General features: G+C 32.5%; 1 protein-coding gene across 2 annotated transcripts; it reads left to right on the top strand.

The window, feature by feature from the left end:
- The first annotated feature begins 3,194 nt into the window (after positions 1–3,194).
- LOC144973276 (uncharacterized) lies at positions 3,195–26,054 on the top strand. Of its 2 annotated transcripts, none has more exons than XM_078915527.1 (8): positions 3,195–3,278; positions 12,980–13,094; positions 14,920–15,087; positions 15,936–16,010; positions 16,640–16,862; positions 17,208–17,416; positions 18,627–18,784; positions 20,115–26,054. In XM_078915527.1, exons 1-8 carry the CDS (start codon positions 3,273–3,275, stop codon positions 20,388–20,390), a joined length of 1,230 nt encoding a protein of 409 aa, XP_078771653.1. In that variant the 5' UTR covers positions 3,195–3,272; the 3' UTR covers positions 20,391–26,054. The 2 variants fall into 2 exon arrangements, with proteins under 2 accessions (XP_078771653.1, XP_078771652.1); XM_078915526.1 differs by lacking the exon at positions 3,195–3,278 and adding an exon at positions 11,589–11,869.

The raw sequence follows: 26,054 nt of genomic DNA, 5'->3' as shown, positions 1-26,054 counted from the left end.
TAATAAAGTGCTAGACGTCGACCCAAAATGAGTGAAGTAAAAATTTTCTCGCCAAATACAGGAAACAAAAGTGATCTGACAAAAATACCAAAATGGAAGTTTTCTAACCAATTACGTGTGAAGTAAAATTTTCGTGACTAGAAAATTGTAAAGTTGGAGTTTAAATTTTCTGGTCAAAATTTATGAAATAAGGCTGTTCTGTTCAAAATCTATAAAATTTAGTTTTATAATGAAAAAGAATTAATGAAATGAAGGCTGCACACGCTAAAATGTATGAGAAAAAATATTCTGATCAAAATGTTTGAAATGAAAGTTTTCAGGATAAATTTTATGGCGTAATATTTTATATCTGAATAATATATATATACATAACGTTTATAGCTAAATTTTATGAACTAGCTTTTTGTTGTTGCTTTTTTTTTTTATTCTAATGTGTGAAGTAAAAGTTTTGGGCCAAAAAAAAAATATTGTAAAGTAAAAGCAAAAGTTTTTCTGGCCAAATTGTGTACAATAAAAATTTCCTGGCCAAAATTGATGAAATGAAAATTTTCTGTCCATATAATGTATGAAACGTTATCTTTCTGGTCAAAATGTATGAAGTAACGGTTTTCCGGGTAAAACACATGAATTAAAAGTTTGCTTGCAAAAATGTGTACAATAAAAGTTTTCTGGCTAAAGTATATAAAGTAACATTTTTCTGGATAAAATGTACGATGTAGCGGTTTTCAGGCCAAAATGTGTGAAGTTTAAGTTTCATAGCCCGAAATGTGTTATGTAAAATATCAGTCAAAAAACCTGTGAAATAAAAATTTTAGGGTCAAAATTTAGGAAATTAAATTTTTTCTAGCCAAAACGTATGAAATGTAAGATTTTTTTTTTACCAAAATGTGTATAGTAGAAAATTGTTGCTATGATAAAATCAATGTTTTGTGTGTGTGTGTGTGTGTGTGTGTGTGTGTGTGTGTGTGTGTGTGTGTTTCCCCAAAAAATTATGAAATGCACGTGTTCTTGTCCTCAACGCAAAACAATTTCTTGTCAAAATTATAAAATAACTGTTTTCAAGCCAAAATATAAAATTGAAAGTTTTCTGACCAATGTAGATACTTGAAGTAATATATTTTTGGTCAAAATAATTGAAGTAAAAGTTTTCTGGCAAAATATATATGAAATGAAAGTTTTCCGGTCGATATATGTGAGATAAAAGTTTTCTTGTCAATATGTGTTTAGTAATATTTTGATGACGAAATTAATGGGTTTTTTTTTTTTGTTTTTTTACCCAAATTTATGAAAAGAAAGTTTTCTAACCCCAAAAGGCGAAGAGAAATCTTTTTCTGGTCAAATCGTATAACATCAGTTTTCTGACCAAAATGTTTGATATGAAAGTTTTCTAGTCAAAATATTTCAATTCAAAGTTTGTTGGGTTTTTTTGTTGTTTTTTTTATTTCTTTTTTTATTTGCTGTTTCTTTCGAAATATTTATCTATTTATATATTATTTTTCATTTGTTTTTTTGTTTTGTTTTGATTTTTCTTTTGTCCCAAAATACATAAAATAAAAGTTAGCTGGTCAAAATGTATGAAATTTAAAAAAAAAATCTGATTGAAGTACTACATTTTGACCAGCTAACTTTTACTTTATGTATTTTTGGACAAAAGAAAAATCAAAACAAAACAAAAAAAAACAAATGAAAAATAAATATATAAATAGATAAATATTTCGAAAGAAACAGCAAATAAAAAAGAAATAAAAAAACAACAAAAAAACCCAACAAACTTTGAATTGAAATATTTTGACTAGAAAACTTTCATATCAAACATTTTGGTCAGAAAACTGATGTTATACGATTTGACCAGAAAAAGATTTCTCTTCGCCTTTTGGGGTTAGAAAACTTTTTTTCATAAATTTGGGTAAAAACAAAAAAAAAAAAACCCATTAATTTTGTCATCAAAATATTACTAAACACATATTGACAAGAAAACTTTTATCTCACATATATCGACCGGAAAACTTTCATTTCATATATATTTTGCCAGAAAACTTTTACTTCAATTATTTTGACCAAAAATATATTACTTCAAGTATCTACATTGGTCAGAAAACTTTCAATTATATATATTTTGGCTTGAAAACAGTTATTTTATAATTTTGACAAGAAATTGTTTTGCGTTGAGGACAAGAACACGTGCATTTCATAATTTTTTGGGGAAACACACACACACACACACACACACACACACAAAACATTGATTTTATCATAGCAACAATTTTCTACTATACACATTTTGGTAAAAAAAAAATCTTACATTTCATACGTTTTGGCTAGAAAAAATTTAATTTCCTAAATTTTGACCCTAAAATTTTTATTTCACAGGTTTTTTGACTGATATTTTACATAACACATTTCGGGCTATGAAACTTAAACTTCACACATTTTGGCCTGAAAACCGCTACATTGTACATTTTATCCAGAAAAATGTTACTTTATATACTTTAGCCAGAAAACTTTTATTGTACACATTTTTGCAAGCAAACTTTTAATTCATGTGTTTTACCCGGAAAACCGTTACTTCATACATTTTGACCAGAAAGATAACGTTTCATACATTATATGGACAGAAAATTTTCATTTCATCAATTTTGGCCAGGAAATTTTTATTGTACACAATTTGGCCAGAAAAACTTTTGCTTTTACTTTACAATATTTTTTTTTGGCCCAAAACTTTTACTTCACACATTAGAATAAAAAAAAAAAGCAACAACAAAAAGCTAGTTCATAAAATTTAGCTAAAAACGTTATGTATATATATATTATTCAGATATAAAATATTACGCCATAAAATTTATCCTGAAAACTTTCATTTCAAACATTTTGATCAGAATATTTTTTCTCATACATTTTAGCGTGTGCAGCCTTCATTTCATTAATTCTTTTTCATTATAAAACTAAATTTTATAGATTTTGAACAGAACAGCCTTATTTCATAAATTTTGACCAGAAAATTTAAACTCCAACTTTACAATTTTCTAGTCACGAAAATTTTACTTCACACGTAATTGGTTAGAAAACTTCCATTTTGGTATTTTTGTCAGATCACTTTTGTTTCCTGTATTTGGCGAGAAAATTTTTACTTCACTCATTTTGGGTCGACGTCTAGCACTTTATTACCCTAATTTTATCTTCTGGGTTGGTTTTGGTTTTGGTTTACTAAACTACTAAGTAATTCAAGCGACCTTTGGAGCTATAACAGTGTAAAAGAGAGGGTTGCAATTCAAATGCAGGTTTGGTAAACTGTTTTTTCATTGGAAATAGTTCGAATCTTACACGTTTTGGTGAGATTTCTATTTCATATCCCTTATCTTATCTTTGGGTGACATTGAGCTTGGTTTTGGTTTTGATTTTGGTTTTTGGTTTACTAAACTACGAAGTGATTCCATCGACTTTTGGAGCTAAAAGAGTGAAACAAAGAGGATTGAACTTCAAATGCAGGTTTTGAATAACCTCTTCCAAAACCATTTAGGTTTTGTAAGGAGTATTTTTTGTTTGGAAATAGGTTGAACTAGGGTTTGAACTGTCTTGTTCAAGGATATCCCGCACGACTGTAGTTGAGGCTATTTGGTCCCTGCCGGGGAGAAGAACAAAGGTTTAAACATAACCTTTGTGGGATCGACATTAATCATGTCATTGATAATTTTAGAAGGACGACTAAAAACGTTATACTTTAATGGTAACAAAATAAAATTGAAAATTATGGCAAAACTTTGGGTGTCGTATCCGACATCGCACCTCTACAACAATTGTAGGACATATCTGCTTCTGTCTGTAATAATATAGGATCACCAGTCATATCTGCTATGTCTCTACTCTGTCGATGGTAATTCTGCAGGGTAAGTAGTCAGCACTTTGAAAATTCAAAACTTTCTGCCTTTGTCAAATCCTCGAGAAGGTCTCAAAAAGCGAAAGACATGGAAAAGTCTTTGATTTTGTAACGGTTTCAATAATTTATGATACAATACATTTACAGAAAAACTATTACTGCACACGTTTTGTCAACAAAAAAAAGTTTCATTTGCCTTATGAAGTTCTAGTAGAAAACATTTTATTTTCTCACATTTTGGTCAAAAAAAGTATACTTTACATCTTTTAGTCAGACAAATGTTACTTCGCAAAATTTTGCCTGGAAAATTTCGTTAATACAGTTTATCCTGAAAACTTTTATTTCAGTGGTTTTGACGTTCCTACAATTTTGTCAAAAGAATATTCTAAATATATAATTGTTGACCCCCTAAAAAATTGTTTACTTCATATATTTGGCCAGAAAACATTCATACATTTTTGCTGGCAAACGTTCATACAATTTTTAACCTGAAAACTTTTACTTCACACATTTTGATTAGAAAATTAAATTTGATACAATTTTTTGATAGAATGACAATTTGGAGAGAATATGTATTCTGATCTCATAACCATTGGTCATAATATTATTATATTTTGGTCAGAAAACTTTTTCTTTACACATTTTGACCAGAAAAATTTAATTTCATACAATTTTTGACAGAAAATTTTCATTTCAATATTGGGTCAGAACATTATTACTTTTCACATTTTGATTGGAAAACGTCCATTTCAGACAATTTGGTCGGAAAATTATTGCTTCACATATTTTTGTTAGAAATAATACTTTATTCATAAACTTTATCAAGATACTACTACTACAAACATTTTGGTCTAAAAACATTTCATTGCATAGATTTTGGATAGAAAGTATTGATTTCATACATTTTTCACACGCATATTAATTTATTTTATAAATTTTGGTCAAAATATCTTTTACTTCACTCATTTTGACCACAAAACTTTTAATTTTTATTTTATTTTATTTTTTTTTCACCAGACACTATTTTGATCAAAAAACTTTAGTTTCATACATTTTTGTCATATAGTTTGTATTTCATAAACTTTGACCTAAAAATGATTACTTCCCAAATGTTGGTAAGAAAACATTTAACTTCACATTTTTAGCCAACAATGTTTTACTTCAAATGTTTTGGTTAGGAAAATTTTTGCTATCAAGCTTTATTTAATAATTTTAGCTTAAAAAAATCAATTACATCACACACATTTGGGCTTTGAAAAAAAATAATTTCTTAGGTTCAATTGATACATTCTGTCCTGAAAACTTTTATTTAATAAATTTTGACCGTCTTGTAAATCGCCATTAGGTATTACTACACATTTGACAGATGTTTTTGTATGATATTACACTACCGCCTAAAAGACTGCACGTCTACGTCTTACACATTGGATGTTACTGATCATTTGGGTTATCATCTTTAAAAAAATATAGCAGCTGTTAGGACAGCGTTTCACTGGGATAAAATATATTATCTGCTCAGATCGATAAAATTTGAGGAAAAAAAACACCTGCTGTTATCTAAAAGTGTTGTGGTATCAAATATTTTTTTTGTTTGTTGCTTTAGGTCTCTTCCAACACAATTGAGGTTATATGAGAGACCGCTGAAACAAAAAAAAACAAGCAATCTAACAAAAATAGTACAAATGTCAATCAAAATCATAAAGATATCATAAGCTAAATTATAAATAACCAAGAACAAACAGGCAGAGGATTTACAGGAAAAAAAAATATCCCCTGTCAAAAATACAATCACAAACCAAAGAAGCAGGATAGGCTAGTAAAGAGAAGAAGAAACGACATCACTATCGGATCGTACACCCATGCGAACATCATAGGTATATGATTCAAGGGTGATGCTCCCATCCAACCACCCGCTATCAAATATTTAAAAACTTCGACAATGTTACTGGAGAAGTACAGTAAATATAGTATCAAACCCTGAAAATGTGCGTTAAAAACATTCATGGTTTAATGTCATAAATAGAGATAATGTATACCTGGTTCATAAAATTTACTATTCCTACACCAAATTTTTGTTACATTTTCAATTAGGTTATGTCTTGGTATGATAACCATAATGTAGGACATGAAGTGATGGAATTGTCTTTTCATTTTTTTTCATCAAAATCTATTTCACGAAGTGAGTAACTTGGCAAAAAACATAACATGTGGTATAGGGCAAAATAGGATAAGATCCTTTGAATGCCCTTAATATTAATTAGTAATGCCATAAATCTATTGATTAAATATTACAATAACGATACACGTGGTAAAGATAGTATTTCAACTTAAATGTACTCATGTGGTGTACAAACATATATCTTTAACCGTGACATGCAAAGCGCACACACAACCACACACACACACACACACGCGCGCGCGCGCGCGCGCGTATAGAAGATAACCATAATAATATAATAATGCATTATATATACATACAAGATTGAAAGCCATGTCAACAGCAGAGCAAGGACATGTTATTGTATTAAGTAATTGATCAATCAATATTGTGTATTGTAATGATTGTTGTGTTTCATTTATTTATTTCTTGCTGCGAAAAAAAATTCAAGTCCATGATACAAAACACGAAACCCGCTGCATGTTGAAAATGACGGGCACAAGTATTATATCAGACAAGAACATTTTTAAATTAAAAAGCAGTCAAGTTAAATAAGTCCGTGTGTTAAAAGTTGTTGGGGTTTTACAAAAGCTTTTGTCATCAATTCTTTTTAGTTTTGATTCAGATGTAAAGTTGTCATTAACCCAATCAAAGTGTTCCCAAAAATGATATTGGAAAAAGAGAATATGACTGTAAAACATGATATTGGGTTTAACTTGTGTGGACACATGGACATTATGTATTTCTATTTAATTGATCCTACGTGAAATTTCAATGAAAACATTCACCTCCGATTGCACCCATCTACTAGTCGTATTCACATAGTGAAGAGGTTTTAATTTGTCGATGGATAGATTGTCTAACTACCATACCAAAACGTCTTGATTTCGAATTCATGTTCTAATCTCTATACCGGAGGTTTCTACAATATCAACATTGTCTACGGGGATTGTATGACGTCATCTCATTTATTTTACCAGACCTAGACAAGAACGCTACCTACTTTAATTGCATTAAATAAAATTCTCCGTCGTCTTATTTTAAAAAATAAAGCAAATGGCATTTAAGACGGAAATTACAAACTACAAGACCCGCTTTAGAAAAATGACCCAAGAAAAAAAAAAACAACACAGCCATACATGATAATTTCTCCATCCCAGTACAGTAAATAACTGGAAAAACTACATAATTCTTTAAATTGGTTGTTTGAGACGACAAGGGTGACAGCAAACAGACACTTTGTTGCTAAATTCACCAATTAACCATGTGTCGATTTCATATGGTGATCCCTTTCGTTGATAATTGGTAAGGCGTTTAACTATTAAACAAAACTTAGTGTTTTGCGAAATGTTTTGCTCTCGACCATGTGTCGTATTCACACAACGATTCTTTATTGATCAAATTGTAAGGCGCCTATCTATCGCACGAAAATGTCTCAAGTTCAAATCCGAATAGAGATGCGAGATCTATTATGAGTAATTTTGAACCTATGATTATTATTATTCTAAAATATATCAACATTGTTTAAAGTGAGTGTTATTAACTTATTGTGAAATTCAATACAACAACCGTGTCGGTTTCATGAAAGTTTAACAGCCTGTTGAAATAAATATGTAAGGAACAAATGGATCTTTAATCAATACAACGCAATAAGACTTTTTTATACTATTGATTATGTTTCATCTTTTTTCGCTGAGTAAGCTTTCTGCGCGATTATGGGCTTTCAGAGAAGACAGGAATCGTAAGAAAACGACGAATTGTGTTGATCACGATCATGAGTCGTGGTCGTGATCACATACCGATTCTTATTGATCAAATTGTAAGGCGTCTATCTATCGCACGAAAATGTCTCAAGTTCAAATCCGAATAGAGATGCGAGATCTATTATGAGTAATTTTGAACCTATGATTATTATTATTCTAAAATATATCAACATTATTTAAAGTGAGTGTTATTAACTTATGTGACGGTGCATCTTCGTATCTATTCACAGACATTACATTAGGACAATGACATTAAAACATGGACTTTTTGTTATCTATTTTTTAAATCTTATCAATATAGCTATCGCACATCTAAGACGGCAATAATTACAAAGTGTGTAAAACACACAACAATAATACAATCAACACAAGGATTAGATATATCTTATACTATAACACAATTACACTATAATAAAGTAATCATAATACATATTTTTCTCCTGCGCATGTATGTTAAGAAATAATTACAAAGTGTGTAAAACACACAATAATACAATTTTAAAAATAACTACAAAGTGTGTAAAACACACGACAATTATAAAATTAACACAGGTTTTACATATATATCTAATACTATAACAAACTTACACACTACTATAATAAAATGATAATACATATTTTACAATTTAATAACGGTTTCTCCTACACATGTATATTAACGACAATAATAATTACAAAGTGTGTAAAACACACAATAATACAATTAAAAATAACTGCAAAGTGTGTACAACACACAACAATAATACAATTGACACACCTATTACACATGTGTAATACTATAACACACTTAGCTACACACTATTGTTATAAACTGCTGATCATGCAATTTTTTATTTAACAATTTAACAAGGGTTTCTCATGCTTTTTATATTACTACTCACAACTTCAGAAGGTAAGAGACAGGATGTCAGGAATCACATCAAATCCTTCCCCTGTTTAGAAAGCCACTATTCCAGAAAGAGCTCCAAAAGGAAATACCTGGATACCAATTTGACCATAACCAAAATGTATGACCTGTTTGCAGAACAGTATACTAAATCTAAAGAGGAGGTGCTTGTTTCTGAAAAAAATATACCGAAAGATGTTTTGTGAGGAATTCAATCTCTCTTTCTTTAAACCCAAAAAAGATATTTGTGCCAACTGTTACAGGTTTAATCAACTTACCTCATAAGAAAAACACCGAAAAGAATAGGAGCACCAAGCTCACTTAAAAAGATACAAAGACTAGATGATTGCCAAACAGTTGGATAAAGACAAAAGCAATGTGGATGAAGGATTTATGAGCGCTTCCTTCGGCCTGCAAAGTGTGCTTCAACTTCCTTCCAGTAATGTATCATTGGCATATTACTCAATGAAACTATGTGTCTACAGCCAGCTAAATGAAATTGCCAGTTGCGTCCATCACTGGTTACAGCAATTGCCAAGACACATAGAGGAGGTGTCATTATATTCGGACACCTGTTCTGGGCAAAACGGGAACCAACTGATGGCAGCAAGGATGATGATTATGGTGCAGGACCATGGCCGACTAGAGTTACGTCATGTGCAGGACGCAACCAAAAATTTGAAATGCACCACTCACAATTTCCTTGAGAGTGGACATTCAATGATGGAGGTAGATACGAGTAGCATGCATTCTGCAATAGAAAAAGAAAAAAAATCATCAAAACGCTCACTATGACAAACTGACAGTCGATTTTTGTGTCGTCAAGGAGAAAAAATCCTGACAGAGTGAAGATTCTTGAACACACCGATTTCATCGACTTCAAAACAGCTGCTGATATAATGATAACAAACAGGAAGATAGATGAGAACGGCGGCAGTGTGAATTGGTTACTTGTCAAGTCATTTCAATTCAGGAGAGATTTGCCTCAAACACTTTTGTACCGGTACTCTACGATGATGATCTCAAGTGTATGAGAATAAATGGCGCCCGCGCGAAGCCCATCAATACTGAGGAGATTGTGCTTGTTCCTGCTTACAAAAAGCAGCTCCCTGTATCAAGAACAAAGAAAAACAACTTACTCAAACTTTGCTCTGAACTTGTCATACCAAAAGAAGTTCACCCCTGGTATAAGACGCTCCCTACTGCAGACAATATAAATGATTTGGTCCCTGAACCTGGAACTGAAGATACCGACGAAGCTGCACTTGATTGAATGGAATTGCACCAGGGCCCTACTATTTTAGTACTCTATGAATTACACTCATATTATCACGTTCTTCCCTTTTTTCCTCCTCCTCGTCCTTCTCCTTCTCCTCCTCCTCCTCCTCCTCCTCCTCCTCCTCCTCCTCCTCCTCCTCCTCCTCCTCCTCCTCCTCCTCCTATTCCTCCTCCTCCTCCTCCTCCTCCTCCTCCTCCTTCTTCTTCTTCTTCTTCTTCTTCTTCTTCTTCTTCTTCTTCTTCTTCTTCTTCTTCTTCTTCTTCTTCTTCTTCTTCTTCTTCTTCTTCTTCTTCTTCTTTTGTAGGATTTTAAAAAAAAATTACAGGGCTGTAATTTCTAATCTCCATATTCCTTATTCTTTTCAATACTATAAACTGTTTTCGCAGAGATATTTTCAGAAAAAGAAATATTTATTATCTCCTTATTTTCTTGTTATACAGCATACTACCAACGTGAGTGCTGTACCTGCAAGAACAGATTATCTACATATAATCAGCTTTCTAACTTCAATGTGACCGAACATTTGACTGAAGAATTTATCATCTCAAATTTTATGGATTTTCATCAAATATGCTTATAATATATCTAATTTTAGTATTTGTAATTGATAATCATAGTCAACCTAATAACATAGGCAAGTTTCATTGCTTTTGGTAGAAAAATAACATTTTGGTGGGAGGATGAAAGATGAGAAATTTTTCTTTTACTATTTTCTCAGAAAGATAAAAAGTGTAGATAATCATTTCTTGCACGGAGCCGTCGATATATAAAAAAAAAACGTATGTAGACGCTGATCAATAGCAATCGGAATATATTATAATTATATACACTCTGTGTTTGTATTCACTCTCTGCTGGTACACTTTTGCAATCTGGGGTGTACTTCCATTTGATGTTGATCCTCCGTGGAAAGAAATAGACTTAATAAATCTTGCATTATGGATGATTAACATCAATGCAGTCTCTAGAAGTCGGGGAGAAGTTGCTCTAGTTCGACTAGAATTTGAATCGACCTTTAATTGGGTCGTGGATAACTCATACGATAGAGTCACGATCTCCCCAGCCAGCGGAGTTGTTGTACCAGTAAAGTCGCGGGTTCGAGCCCCCATCGCCGCCGTGAAGTTTTTATTCTCTGTTGTCTTCTGGCACTTTCCTACTCACTTCATTTCTTGTTATTATAAACATCAAAATGGGAAGTGAAATAGTGCATACAGGAAAGTGCAAGGCCAATTCAGATAATGAAATATTATTTATATTTTCTATACAAACAGGCGATTAGCCCATATATTAATCAACGTCAAAGACACCTGTACAAGTTGTAGGTGTCCTTGATCAACGTCTAAAAACATGTTAGAACCACAGAATAGGGAGGCCCCTCCCCTCTCAATTCTGTAGTTAGAACTGCCACTGCAGACAAGGAGTGGTCAGTGGCAGGATGATGAGAGTGACAATCACAATTCCAACTCGGGTTTGTTACTCGACTAACGATGACATAGGTCAACTCTTATTAGATAATTTCGATTTGTTTACTGATTGGAGTAAATGCGAGTCTGCAAACTGCCGCTGTTATTGCCCACTGCTCAAATCAAAGCATTGGATGACGACCACATCGACTGACTTGACACACCCACTAAACTATGAACGATAACTTTGATCAGTCTATGGTCGTGATGAACTCTTTTTGGTATGTAGGTATGAAACTTCATTCTGATCAGGATGAAAAAAAGAGGGAGTTGGCTCATCATAATAAACCGGCTGAGCTCACAGTACAAAGCTCATTGACTGTTCATTGATTCCCCAGAACCAGAAAGTGAAAGTAAACTAAAACAAAGTTGAAAATGGAAGTTCTTCAGACATTTGTAGAAGATGTTCGCATCTATTTAAACAAAACACTGCCAAAAACTGAAAAGGTAACCCGAGTCTGCAGAGCTCTAACTCTAACTCTGATAATAATATTAGACTTATTGTTCATTTTCCTTATTTATTTTACGAAGTTTAAAAGTGGCAATTCGGACTCGAGTCTGAATAGTCTCCCGTGGCTATTCGGACTCAATCCCAATGGGAGAACGCAAACACAAGGGGATACAGTCGGGGCAGTGGGCAAAGTATATGACTGATAGGAGCGGAAGAGGAGAATTCAGAGAAAATTCTGTATTGCTCTTACTCTTACTCTTATCATCAGTGATCAGGATTCAGTATCACTCAGACTTAGACTGACTCATCTGAGCTGATTGTGATTGATATCCCCACCTCGACTTTAGAAGGATTGTTGTGTCTCTAATTCCTGATTTTATTTGGACATCGTGTAAAGTTGTTAGAAAAGCTTTTCCTTTAAAAACCGATTGCTTAACTGCGTTTCTCTGTGGGAAAATATGTAATATCGCCTCAGGCGTCATGTCTCGTTCTTTGCTGTTTGTCGGGGACCCTTTGTAAAGCGCCTTGAGCACATTTAGTTTAGTGGATATTGCGCTATATAGAAGCTCAAGTTTTGCAAGTATTAGTAGTCTTGTGATTGTATCTTGTCTATAACTGTTGGTGTTGCTGTTGTTTTGTTTTTTAAACATTGAATAATATTGAGGTCTTAGTCTTGGTCAGAAATTTCATGTGGCATTATCCCTTGTCACCCTTAGTCAAAACACGCCGTAATTGCATCTAATAGTAAACCTTTTGAATTTATAAAGTACTTAGTATATGTTTGGTAATATAGTATGACTTCATTTCTGCTCCACTAACAATATTTCGACTTTCTTGTTATGCAGACAAGTCCTGTTATAATGCTTTGCTTTGTTATGATGTTGATTAAATTTAGGTTGTGTTGTTTGTCTTCTATTATGTTGATTTTTATTCAAATAGCTGCACAGTCTCAAAATTTAACAATCATTCATGATCATAAATTCACCAGCCATAGATAATGATAAATGGGGCATTGGTTGATTTGCAGAGGACATTTTATTTTATATAATTATTTATTTACTTATCATTTTCTCTCTCTCAATTTGTCTTGCATTCATCACATTCAGGAATGGGAATGGTGGATTAAGTTGCGCAACCCTAAGGACATCCAGAAACATCATGAGACATATCTCTACTGCGAGATTGCTTTCTATGTCTTGGGCTTTCTTACTTTCTGCCATGGTAAGTTAAATAATCTACATTTGCTGTCAATTAGAGGGGGAACTTGGACTCTAATTGTAAAAGTGTTCCCCTTTACTTACCAAGGATGTACTTGATTTTTTAATTTACACGAGTTATTTTGAAAACTCTTGTACTTTTCAATCAGGAATTTTTTCTTTAAAAAAAATAAAGAAAATCTATTGGTTTGTGAAAATTTTTATTGGAAAAGAATGAGATGCTCCTTTAGATGGACAAGAGGTAAGTAGAATTCCCCTTTGGGTGCCTTGATGATTCATGTCACAAGGTGTGGTCAATAGATGACAAGCTACCATTGTAGGGTAGGAATCATCAATTTTGACATATAAATAAGACTTTTCTAAAGAGACAGCTTGTTGTCTCACAAAGCACTAGACAGGAATTCAAGAATAACGAACAAAATAATAAATATAATAATTGACCAAGCTAAATAATAGGGAAATTATTGATTGAGCTATTTGATAAATGAAATGATATACGAAATATAGCAATCAAATTACAAAGTGTATGACATGACCAGGAACTTTATAAAAGAGATGGGAAAATATAATATTGTCAGGAATTTAGGGATCTGTCTTACCCTACCCGTAAGGAAATAACATGTAATATAATAATAAAATCAAAAAGCACTAAAATAACATACACTATCACCCCAAACTGTTCTGTAACACACAATAGGTTGTTCAGATGAATCAGAATGGCGGTATCATGACCCATTTGTCTTGTGTTGACCACTCTTTAGGCAAAACATTGTAAACTTGATCTTCACTTGCAGTTCTTTGAACTAAGCCCAAGGTAAGCAAATGTTGTGGATCAGTTCTTCAGGACTCATTTTTTTTTTTTAACCCTGTCCAGGATAAAGTAGTATATTGGAATTCTTCATGTCTTGATCTTCGTATCCAATCAAGGTAATGAACCCAATATTAGACAAAATATGACAATCATTGTTGATGCTGATTGCTACACAAAACCTTCCTCTACGTTATGATAATGAATTACCTTAGGTACTTATCACCAGCAGACTCATCCCCTTCCTGTCCCTTTTGTCAACACCCCATTGGAAGCTTGCTTGAGTTTCAATCTCTTGAAGACCTCACATCCCTTCCACCAAACCCCATCAGTAACACTCTGAGAGGCAAACAGTCATATGGATGTTTCCTTTTTTTAAATTTTTTTTTTTTTTTTTTTTTTGATGAGGGATGATATATAGGGTGTGAGAAAAAAAAAAAAACATCGGAAAAAGGTATGACGCTGTTTTCAATGGAGTAAGAAATCCGAAACATATGAAAATTTGAAAACAACGAGAACAATACCTTAGGTTAATACTTGCCAAGTTTGATTTAAAAAACACCATTGGTTAAGAAACTAAAGCGATATAAAAATTATAATATTTTTAGTTTCCAAACTTGCATGATGTAGAAAGTTTCCCCCGTCTTGAAAACCAAATAACCTTCTGGATGGATTCTGGAATCCATTTTATTTCTGAAGATTAAATGGTCTCCAATGAATCTTGACAGATCACATCAAAATTTGAGAATTACTTCAAAATCTTCGATATGGCAAATTTGTGGTGTATCTATTAAAACAATCATCAAATAAAATATTTCCCAATATATTTTCCTGAAAAATTATATACAAGTTCTGGTTTGATTGTGTGGTGAAATTTCAAGCTTGCATTAGTAATGGGGCGGCGGTTACAGACTTGTAAGCCTTCCCATTTTTTTTCCCACACCCGATATATTTCTGTGTACTTGTATGTCATTTATCCTTTCCTTTCTTAATTTTATTTTATTTCATTGTTTTATCATAGCTATTTCAAGTGGGGGCCGTTTCAAGTGGTTATGGCTTGCTACCATAGCTCATGGTTTGACTGTTGAGAGTGTCAGTTACTTTGTGCCTGATATTGACAACTTTTGGCATGGCCAGTCAATGGTCATGCTAGTTGGACAGAGACTTCCCCTTCACATTTTGTTGGTTTGTATGTATGCCTTGTCCATTGCTCTGATTGTGCACTTATTAAAAGATTAAAATTTCGAGTGAGGATTCATACTAATTAAAGAAAATAAATTAAAATCGATGTTCATAGCTGCCAATCCTACTGGAAATTGCGGGAGACTCCCGCATTTTTAGTTCATCTCCTGCGCTCCCGTCCGTCACACCGATCTCCCGCATTATCGTGCAGTATGTAAATAGCTTTGTAAATACTACTTAAATCATTTTTTAAAACTTTTAAACTCAATTGTTGGTCATTCTAAAACTGTTTCTAGTCATAGTGTATCTTGATATCAAGTATGTTTAGTTTATTAGTAGTTGACAGAGACATTCATGGATGGAGATTATCTTTTTTTCTTTTGAAATGTAGCTTTATACATTTGTGTATCTCCCAGATTTTTTTCTGAATCTCCCTGATTTTCTGACCAAAACTCCCTCTTGATAAGCTTGGTGGGTTGGCAGCTATGGATGTTATGTGTTGATGTAAGTTATTTTGAGGAGTAAGTTTGGCTCTATTTATTAGGTACCGTTTTGATACAGCTGTTTGCTGTAAAAGTATTGAATCGAACAAAATAATTGTATTTATGTTATCTTCAAAACAAAATGTAAAAAAAAAAAAGTAAAAATGAACAATTTTGCAATGGGCTAATTATTCAATTTCATAGAACTGAGTACTAGATAATAGAAATGATTTATGTTGAATTATGAATGACAAATGCTAAAAGCTGATAACCTCTGTGAAAATAAATTAATTATATATATATATATATATATATATATATATATATATATATATATATATATATATATGTATTTTTATTTTTAAAATTCCAGATCCAGTCTTTATTTACACCGCTGTCGTAGCTGTATCTCACATGAACTTGAATTCATGGGCTGAACCTTTTGCAGGTAAAAAAAAATTCTCTTTAAGCTTAATCTCATTCAACCATAATAATAGTATTGTCCAATATTCCTGAAGAATTTTTGATGCTCATTTAAAAAAGAAGAAATTGGCACATACTTTGTTAAATTAAACTGTAACTGTGTTGTAGAAGGTAAAAATTGTAGCTGTAATAATGTGCATATTATAATTCTTCACAGATAATGTAAATAACGACAAAGTAAAAGGAACAACAGCCAAATTCATCCAACAATTAGATTTCATTCAGTCACTTTTGATCAAAGAAAGAAAGTATAGTCTGTTTAAAAAGAACAGGGATTCATCTTTCTTTAGATCTTATATTATAGTCTGTCTACTTAAAATTACTTTTTGTAAGATTATTTCAATTGAAAAATTCATACTGTTAATTTGAGATTATGAGAGTGATATCAGAAAATTGATGAGTACTTCTGTATTATCAGGACATTAGGCAATAGGGAAACAGCCATTAATACATTCGGAAATTGAGCAGATTATTTTGAATTCTATAATGATTCTAACCTTTTGACAGCTAATCATTGTAGATGTTTCAAATCATGAACATCCTTCTTTTGTGTATTTAAAAACTTAAAATCCTGTTTAATATTTGTTATTCCAGTTGGGTTGTCGGCTGTGCTGATGGATATACCCTTTGACATAATGGGTATCAAGTTGTTGTGGTGGACATGGCATGATGATGACCCTAACATCTACGACAGGCATTACTGGGTGCCATGGACTTCTTACTACTTCCACGCTGCTTTTGCATCCTCCTTCTCTATTGTCTTTTTTGGATCTAAAACACTCTTCTGCTCTAGGGCCCTCAAGTTTCAAAGCAGTGGGTGAGTGAATGAAGATGATAATGATAATAATAAAAATGATGATAATAATAATAATGATAATAATAATAATAATAATAACAATAATCGTCATCATAATATTTGTATAAATAATAATAATAATAATAATTATAATAATAATAATAATAATAATAATAATAATAATAATCGTAATAATAATCGTAATAATTACAATAATTTGTATTTTAAAAATTATTTCTGATAATCTAGGTCATAGAAATAAAGGAAATTTGTCAGTGTTGTTGCATTAGTTTTAAGTCTAATCTTAAAGAAAGATAATGCACAGTGATTTAATTTGAGCTTTCAATTATTATTTTTTAATTTCAGATTTATTCTGGAATTGCTGATTGTCATCATGACAGGCCTATTTTCCATGCCATTAGGAGTGCTACAATTCATACCAATCTACCACCCATTACACGACTCTCTTGGTATTCATTCGGAGGCATGTGTCCTTCTCTTCCTGGCCTTCTTTGCTTTGATTGTCTGGTGCTCTGACAGGAGACCTTTTGATTTTGCTCGTTTTAAAGGAGGAAGTAAGTTGCTAAATGAATGGTACTTATTTTAAGAGAGGCAGTATATTGTGATTTTATTTTCTTCAATTACATAATTTTATTCATAATTAATACCCAGTGTGACCTATAAAATTCCAATCAAGAGTTAAAATGATGATCTGTTGTTATCTATAAATATATAGAGATCTGCATGCACTTTACAACTGACACATATTTCTTACAAACAGCTTCCTGCCAAATACCCATATCTTTACAGGTCAAATTTTGTATTAAATGAAATTTATACATCAGAGAATTTGGACGTTTTATATATATATATATATATATATATATATATATATATATATATATATATATATTATATATATATATTATTATATATTGTTTAAATCCTATTTTGCTATTCATAAAAACACTTGCTTAACCTGTGATTATGAAAGTTGTCTTAATAAGCTCTATCGATTAATTTATCAATGGATACTTACCATTTGCATCAATTCTAAAAAGCTTCAATCTCAGTAGATGCAATACCTTCTCAAACCACACAGTCTATTGTGATTTTTGACCCATAATTTCTTAAGATTTTATATCATCATTGCGCATGGAGGATTATCTCACTCTTGTAGCAGAAAATGGGATACATTCCAGCTCCAGAGGCTTTAAAGTATAGAAGGACAACTTTGAGAGCCATGCAGCCCTTGGAGTCCGAATTTCTTCCAGTTGTTGTAGTGTTAAACAGAAAATTATAAATGCTTGCTACCTATTAGATAGCATGTTAGTTGATCTCAAAGCTCTCTCTGTCAGATCTAGCAGACCCATGACAAAATCACTCCCAGATGGACAAAGCGGTCAGAAAAACCTCAAATCAGCCTGGGATCAAATTCAATCCCTTGCTTCATAGTTGGGTGCTCTCCTAATTGGCTACAAACACCCCAAAAACTTAATTTTTGGAATGGAAGACAAATAATTATGGGGGAATTGGAAAGGGGGGGAGGGGGGTTATATCCTCTATCAACAAATTTATTTATACTTTTGAATTGGATCAAAATCTATAAAACACTTTTGATATTCTCTATCTACAACTTTTTTTTACTATTCTCAGTAGGACAATATCTATGTAACATTTTTTATTTGAGATTATTTTTGCAGGTATGTCTTTCTGATAAATGGCTAGATTTTTAATTTTCAATTTTTAAAAAAATGTCCATTTGATGCTATGGTTGACTTTCAGGTCTGTTTGGTTTGATGATGCTTGTGGTCATACTCCACTATTCCTTCTATGCATTCCTGGTGTTCACTGCCAATCCCAGTAAGATTCGTTCCATTGGATTACATCAGCCAGTTGGACCATGTAACAAACAGGTTAATGTGCAGACTGCTTTTGGACATGTGAGTTGGCTTTTTGAGTGGTTATACCTAGGAACTTTTTACTTTCACATCTGCTGTACTTGTGCCACCACATCTCAATTGGGCAATATGTTCGGCTAAGCAAGAGGTTAAATGTTGTTTGTATAAATTAAATTGAGCTTTATATAGAGCAATATCCACTAAATGTGCCCAAAGCGCTTTACAAGGGGTCCCTGGTCAACAGCAACATTTAACATGTAGGACGGGAGATGACGCCTGTTAGGCGATATTACAATTTTTTGGACACAGACAATGCTGTTAACGGCCAGGTACTCATTTTACACCTGAGTACGGTGAGAGAATGTGGGTAAAGAACCTTTTCCAAGGACTCACTATGCGCCAAGCTCGAGGCTCGAACCCAGAACCTTCTGATCCGAAAGCGAGTGTCATACCACTAGACCACATAGCCGCATATAAGATAACTGTAATGGCAATACAATTCCTCTTATTCAATACTATTTTATGCAGGGATTTAGATAACCCAGGTATCAGTCAAAGTTTAGAGCCATGAAATGAGCAATAGGGGATAAGATTCTTACTGAATTTAAAAAAAAAAAAGATACCGTTTTCAGGGCTTGAACATTGGGTCTCCAGAATGGAAGTGCAATACCTTATCTACCCGATTTGAATTGATGTTCTTCTTAAAGTTAGGAAAATTCATGTAGTTTTGGTAAACAGAAAGAAACTCAAAATGAAGTTCTAGTCTGTCAGACTTTATAAAATTACATTTTTGGTGCCTTTTACACCCTGGCATAATACCACCAAGAGACAGCCTGTCACATTTTTATTTTTTATATTAGTGTTAGATGATTCAGCAACCCATGTTGACTATTTTTAATGATTTAAACGAGGTAACAAAGTGGATACATCTTTCCTTCAATTAATAAAGAAGGGACAAAAGTGTTGTAGTCAATGCTCACTTCTCGGTGAGATACTGTGTCAGATTCATTCTCCCACAAATTAATTGTACAACGAATTATACTAAAGTCCCAAACGCGGTTGTATAAGGTTTTTATGTTTGTTTTATGTGAATGTTTGTTGTAGTAGAGGATTGCAGTAGTTTCGATAATGATAGAAATGTAAATGTTCTCTTGGCATTTGCCACAATATCTTTAAATTGAATTTTATCAGTTTTTGACAGTCTCAGATCAGTTGCTGGTGCTGATAATTAATTTGACCTACATGGCGATAAGGAGGCTATTTTTATATTACTTTGACCAAGAATAGTAAATTAAAAAAGAAAAAGAAGCCTAATTAGTTCATATATTTAGAAATACTTATTCTTCTCACTTTTATCCTTTTATGTTTCCAGGTGTTAAAGAAGAGCCACTACTTATGCCTGAAGAATTTTTCAGAGGATTACTTTACCCTGGACTGTTTGAAAAAGCCTCCATCTGACAAGACAGAGTGGTATACAATCTGTGGGACGCCTTTCCCTAACCACAAAGAATATATGGTTGTCGTCTGTGCATTCTGTACATTGGGACTGTTCTGGTTCTATCAAGCGTTGTGTCGGTCAGGTGCTCAACCACAGATTAACTCTAATAAACAAATCAAGAATGAAAGGAAATATGAAAAGAAAAATTAATAAATTAAAGAAATGCAGTGGAGTTTGGATAGGGCAGATTGGACAAGCAAATTAATAATTCCCTTCCCCCTCCCCCAACATATTAATATTAATAGCATCACTCTGCGCTCAACAAGACTTTGCATACAATAAAGACCAATCTTTAATCCAGATGCCAACATGCTTGTGTTAGAAAGAAAAAAAATCGGGCTTTATAAAAATTCAGGCATCTTCCAAAAAAAAAAAAAAGAAAAAATAGAAAGATATGAACAAGATGTAGAACAATCTTTGATAAGACTTTTTTTTTCTTTTTTGTTCCAGGCTGCCTTGCACTATTTGCTTTCATAGAGTTGCCAACTCATATTTTTTTCTTGGAATTTTCCTGTTTTAATTTTAGGTTGAAAATAACCCTGACTGGCTTTTAAAAAAATATTCCATTTCTTCCTTGATGATTTATTCATATTTACATTTTTTATGTGACTCAATCAGTAAATGTCGTAAACTTCATGTTTTTGTTGAATTTCATTACAAAATACTTAAATCTTTAATGTCTCATTATTTCCTTCAGCTTATTGTTATATTGTTTATACAAAAGCTCCCAATTCCTGGGTTTTTTTCTTGCCATTTTCCCGTTTTTCTTTTTGGATTAAAATAAATCCTGGCGGTACCCTTAAAAAGTCCTGTAAATACAATGATGGTTTATTGATGTCATAGTTGTTGTGTGACTTTATATGTCTTACCATGTTTTGTATATTTATATTGAATTTCATCTTTAATGTCTCATGGTTTACTCTCTTATATTGTTGTATATTTTTTGATACACGAATTGTAAAATCTATGTCATTTCAAATAATTGGAAGGCAATATGACTTTTGACATTAAATGATGAAAAAGGGATTTAGTCATGATCAAGAAATTATTTTTTGAGTAAAACATTATTTCTAGTTTTATTTTTTATGTGTGTACAAGGAAATATAATTTATTCATCTGTCTCCAGCTTAATATTTATCTGATGTTGTTGCGCTCTCATCATTTCATGCCTTTGGCAAAGTGAACATAAGTTCTGTAGTTCCAAATGACTAGAATTCACCCAGTGAAGCAACATTATAGTCTCTTCTGTATCTACCTTTTACTTAGATAATATAGTCTTGCCTGAATCTTATTTTCGTTTGAATTTAATTTTTGTTTCTTCTATGTAAAAAAATCGCCTCTATAGTGTATTGTGGGACAACATTTTCAGGGTAATTTGCTATCTCAATGGACTGAGTACTCTTGTACCCAAAGGTCAATAGAAAATCTTTGGTTGAGGAGTACAGCATGCCATTCAGGAATGGCCACTGTTGTCTCTATGTCTTATGATCGTGTGCTAACCTGTATCATGTACATATGTTTTATACATGTATTGTTAGTGACACATCAGCAAAGATCCAGGTGAGGAGATGAATTTTGTCTCACACAAGGTACAGAGATATCTTTCTTCTATCATCTTTTCATACCCTCCCTCTTATCTAAATCAGTCATCTTAGTTTTCCTGGCGCTTAAATGATCTGTGTGTTTTGCAAGTGATTTTAAATATTAAAAAACAAAACACGCCAAACAAAAAGATATCTGTTGTTATTATGTTTTTCACTCTAAGTTTTAAATATTTTATTTTATCATCTCCTATTTCACATTTTCTCGATGATTTTTTAAATGTTAATATTGCCATATCACTTGATATAAGTCTTTTACTTTTATATAAAATATTATTTTTGATATTGATATATTGAATTTCACTGTATATTTAGAATAATTTTACTCTACTCTCTAAAATTTCAAATCTTGACTATTAGCCTGGCATACTATTGATAGACAATGATGTTTATGTTAACTTTTGCCTTTGGTTTTTTCTCTGTTGCATAAGTCTAGGTTTTAAACTATCAACACTACTACCCAATACAGCCAATTTAAAGAGGGCACATTTACAGATGGTCGTGTCTGTTCTCTTGTCGGAAAATGACAGCGTGTTTGAGTTGTAAGGCTGTCTTCTATTCTCCTTTCATTTTAAAGAACAATTAATTGTATCATGATGATGATTATACAACTACCACCACAACTACTACATGATACTACTATTACTGCTACTACTACTACTAATACTACTACTACTATTATTATTATTATTATTATTATTATTATTGTTGTTGTTATTATTATTATTATTATTATTATTATTATTATTATTATTATTATTATTATTATTATCTTCCTCCTCCTTCTTCTTCTTATTATTATTATCATCATCACCAATCACAGTGTTGGTAGTCGAGTTCGCAATGACAATGCTGGAGAACCATGCAGTAAACACCGTGAAGTGATGTGTTTCATGCCCTATAAAAAAATCTTATTAAACATTCTCTGTTTTGTGGTCACATGATCTCAGCTCACTGGGTGGGGTTCCTACCTCCCATAGTGGGCAGGGGGGCTACATACTGTGTCTTCTATTCCCTTATAACTGTTTCCAACATGCTTTCTGTCTTCGTCTTGGAATGAGATTACTTGGTTTTGTCCTGGCCCTGGCCGGAGTCCTAGCTGGGAGGGAAACAGTCAAATGCATAGTTATTGTGTTGGGAGATGATATTTTTTTCCCTTGTAAATCGTCTCTCTGTTATGTATTATTATATTTGTTATTTTCAATGTATAATGTTAGCATTTGAGTGTATTCCTCTTTGTTGGATTTTGTGCTTGTGTTCGGATGAGACTTAGAGGTGATCTCAAACTATGTACATTGGTGGTGTGCTCTTGGAATCTACATCTGATCCCTATTTGTCCCCAGTTCCCCTATGTCTTACTTTTTCTTGGGTGCTTTAATTGTAATTCTAGAACTTTTTACTATCCCATTTTCTTCCTTTTTACTGGTGCTGATATAACCTAAATGTGTTGCAAGCACCGTAAAACCTTGAAAAACAAAACAAAAACAACGATCTCGTCTCAATATTAGCAAATAATACAGTTTGCTTTTTCATTTAACTTATTATTATTATAGTTATTACGCTGAGGCAACATTATTCACTATGCAACTACCTGCACTGAGATCAAATAGATTTGTCTGAATTTTATTTTTTTTTGTTTCTTCTTTACCAAAAGTGAAACAAAAGGACAATTGCCATCTTCTGTGTAGTGCATTGTGGGACAAATTTATTTACTTTTGTACACAAAGGGTGATAGAAAATCATGGTGGGGATCACATCATCATTGGAGTATGGCACTGTTATCTTGCTTTTTGTATGAGAGAGGATTATTTTGTCTTATAATCATCTCTCTGTTATGTCTTATGTCAATCAATATGTGATTTATATTATTTATGAATCAGATCTTGTATTGTATGTGTAATTTATTGTATATTTGTATTAGATATTGTTAGTAATATAGTTCTTAGGTGTATCTTTTCTGCAAAGAGCCATGTAATGCCATATTTTTTGTCTTAGATACAGAGGTAAATTTCTTCTATCATCTAATAGTTATGTTCTCTCTTTTATCTAAGCCTGTTTTCCAACATGCTTTCTGTCTTTGTCTTGGAATGAGATTACTTGGGTTTTGTTCTGGCCCTGGCTGGGAGGGAAACAGTCAAATGCATAGTTGTTTTTGGAGATGATATTTTTTTCCTTGTAAATCATCTCTCTGTTATGTATTGTTATATTTGTTATTTTAAATGTTTAATGTAAACATTTGAGTGTATTCCTCTTTGTTGGATTTTGTGCTTATGTCTGGATGAGACTTATGGGTGATCTCAAACTAAGTACATTGGTGGTATGCTCTTGGAATCTACATCTGATCCCTATTTGTTCCCAGTTCCCCTTTGTCTTACTTTCTCTTGGCTTCTTTAATTGTAATTCTAGAACTTTTTACTATCCCATTTTCTTCCTTTTTACTGGCGCTGATATAACCTAAATGTGTTGCAAGCGCCGTAAAACCCTTAAAAACAAACAAAACAAATTTCTAAGCCTGTCATCTGGGTGGGGTTTTTCACCTCCCATTGTGGGCTGGGAGGCACTTACTGTGTGTTCTATACCCCTATATGTTTTCCAACTTACTTTCTGTCTTTGTCTTGGGTTGAGATTACTTGGTTTTGTCTCTTCCCTGGATGGACCCTTGGCTGGGAGGTAAACAAACAAATGTATAGTAATAGCTTTGGGAGACGATTTTTTTCCATTGTAAATGATCTCTCTGTTATGTATTGTTATAGTTGTTGTTTTGAATGTATAATGTAAGCATTTAAGTGGGTTCCTCTTTGTCGGATCCTGTGCTTGCGTCAATCTCAAACTTACTACGATAGTGTGCTCTTGGTATCTGCATCTGTTCCCTATTTGTACCATTCCCATTTGTCTTACTTTTTTCTTGTGCGCATTTAATTGTAATCTATGATTTATTTTTTTTTTACTATCCCATTTTACTGGCGCTGAAGTGACATAACAGTGCCATAAAAGTGTTACTTTTCATGGTGCTTTATGACCGATATTATTATCATCATCATTATTATTCATAGTATTAATTTTCTTCTTTCTGGTTGGGGTCTTCTGACCTCCCAGAGTGGACAAGGAGGCACTTACTGTGTCTTCTTTCCCCCTTTATCTGTTTTCCAACAGGCTGTCCTTTTCTTGGAATGAGATTACTTGGTTTTGTCCTGGCCCTGGCTGGGAGGGAAACAGTCAAATTTAAATGTATTGTTTGAGTTTGGGAGATATCTTTTGTCTTGTAAATCATCTCCCTGTTATGCATTGTATTATTTTTTGTTTTACATATAAAATATATGATTTGTAAAAATTTGAGTGAGTTCCTCTTAGTGGGGACCTGTGCTTGTGTCAGGATGTGACATTTAGATGATCTCAAATGAAGCACAATGATATTGCGCTCTTGGAATCTACATCAATTCCCCTGTCTTACTTTTTCTTGGGTGCTTTAATTGTAATTCTAGTTCTTTTTACTTTTTCATTTTCTTCCTTTTTACTGGCGCTGATACGACCTTAATGTGTTGCAAGCACCACAAAACCCTTAAAAACAAATACAATCAATCTTCTTATCATTATTATTATGCTTGGTATAATGACTTCAAATACTCGAAATCCTGTTCTTTCAATGAGAATATTATAACTTAATTTAAAGTTGATATTATTGTTTTATGGATTATCATTTTGAATTGTTGAAAGAGCGGTTTGAAATATAGTGTTATTCATTAGTACATTATGTCTACATATTACCAATTCCCTTGCAAAATATGATAGTTCCAAACCAGCCTAGGTTCCAAATACATTCCACATGCAAATTTTCAATTTTTGAAGGCTTGTAGAATCTCTCACTTTTGCAAAAACAAGGGGCACAAAAGGAGCATCTGTTCTGAAGGCAACTTCAGTCAAGCCATAATCGATCTTAAGGCTAGTTTCTTAGGATACGTTTGATATTACAGAAAAAGCTAATAATCAATACCCATTTTTTTAGTCCTATCTTTGTTATAAATGGTTGATGTTTATGTCTTTAGTATGTACCATCATGATTATTATGTGTATGTTGACAATGTTTTTGGCTTAAAAAAATATTAAGGCTTTACCATATACATCCTACTTTTGATTATTGCACAAACTTGTTTGTTCCGCTTAGACGGTACACTCAATTTTTCTTTTTGCAATAAACGGATTGTGAACCATTTAA

This window comes from Berghia stephanieae, chromosome 5 (genome assembly GCF_034508935.2).
Source record: "Berghia stephanieae isolate SIO BIC M18660-M18661 chromosome 5, UCSD_Bste_1.3, whole genome shotgun sequence".
NCBI lineage: Eukaryota > Metazoa > Mollusca > Gastropoda > Nudibranchia > Aeolidiidae > Berghia > Berghia stephanieae.
This window is presented reverse-complemented; position numbering and strand designations above follow the sequence as displayed.

What these genes read in the sequence shown, in the direction of transcription:
- LOC144973276 (XM_078915526.1), top strand. Translation starts at nt 11,798, where the DNA reads ATGGAAGTTCTTCAGACATTTGTAGAAGATGTTCGCATCTATTTAAAC. An exon ending in CTTTCTTACTTTCTGCCATG is followed by an intron (nt 13,095 to 14,919) that starts GTAAGTTAAATA and finishes GTTTTATCATAG; the next exon opens with CTATTTCAAGTGGGGGCCGT. An exon ending in CTCAAGTTTCAAAGCAGTGG is followed by an intron (nt 16,863 to 17,207) that starts GTGAGTGAATGA and finishes TTTTAATTTCAG; the next exon opens with ATTTATTCTGGAATTGCTGA.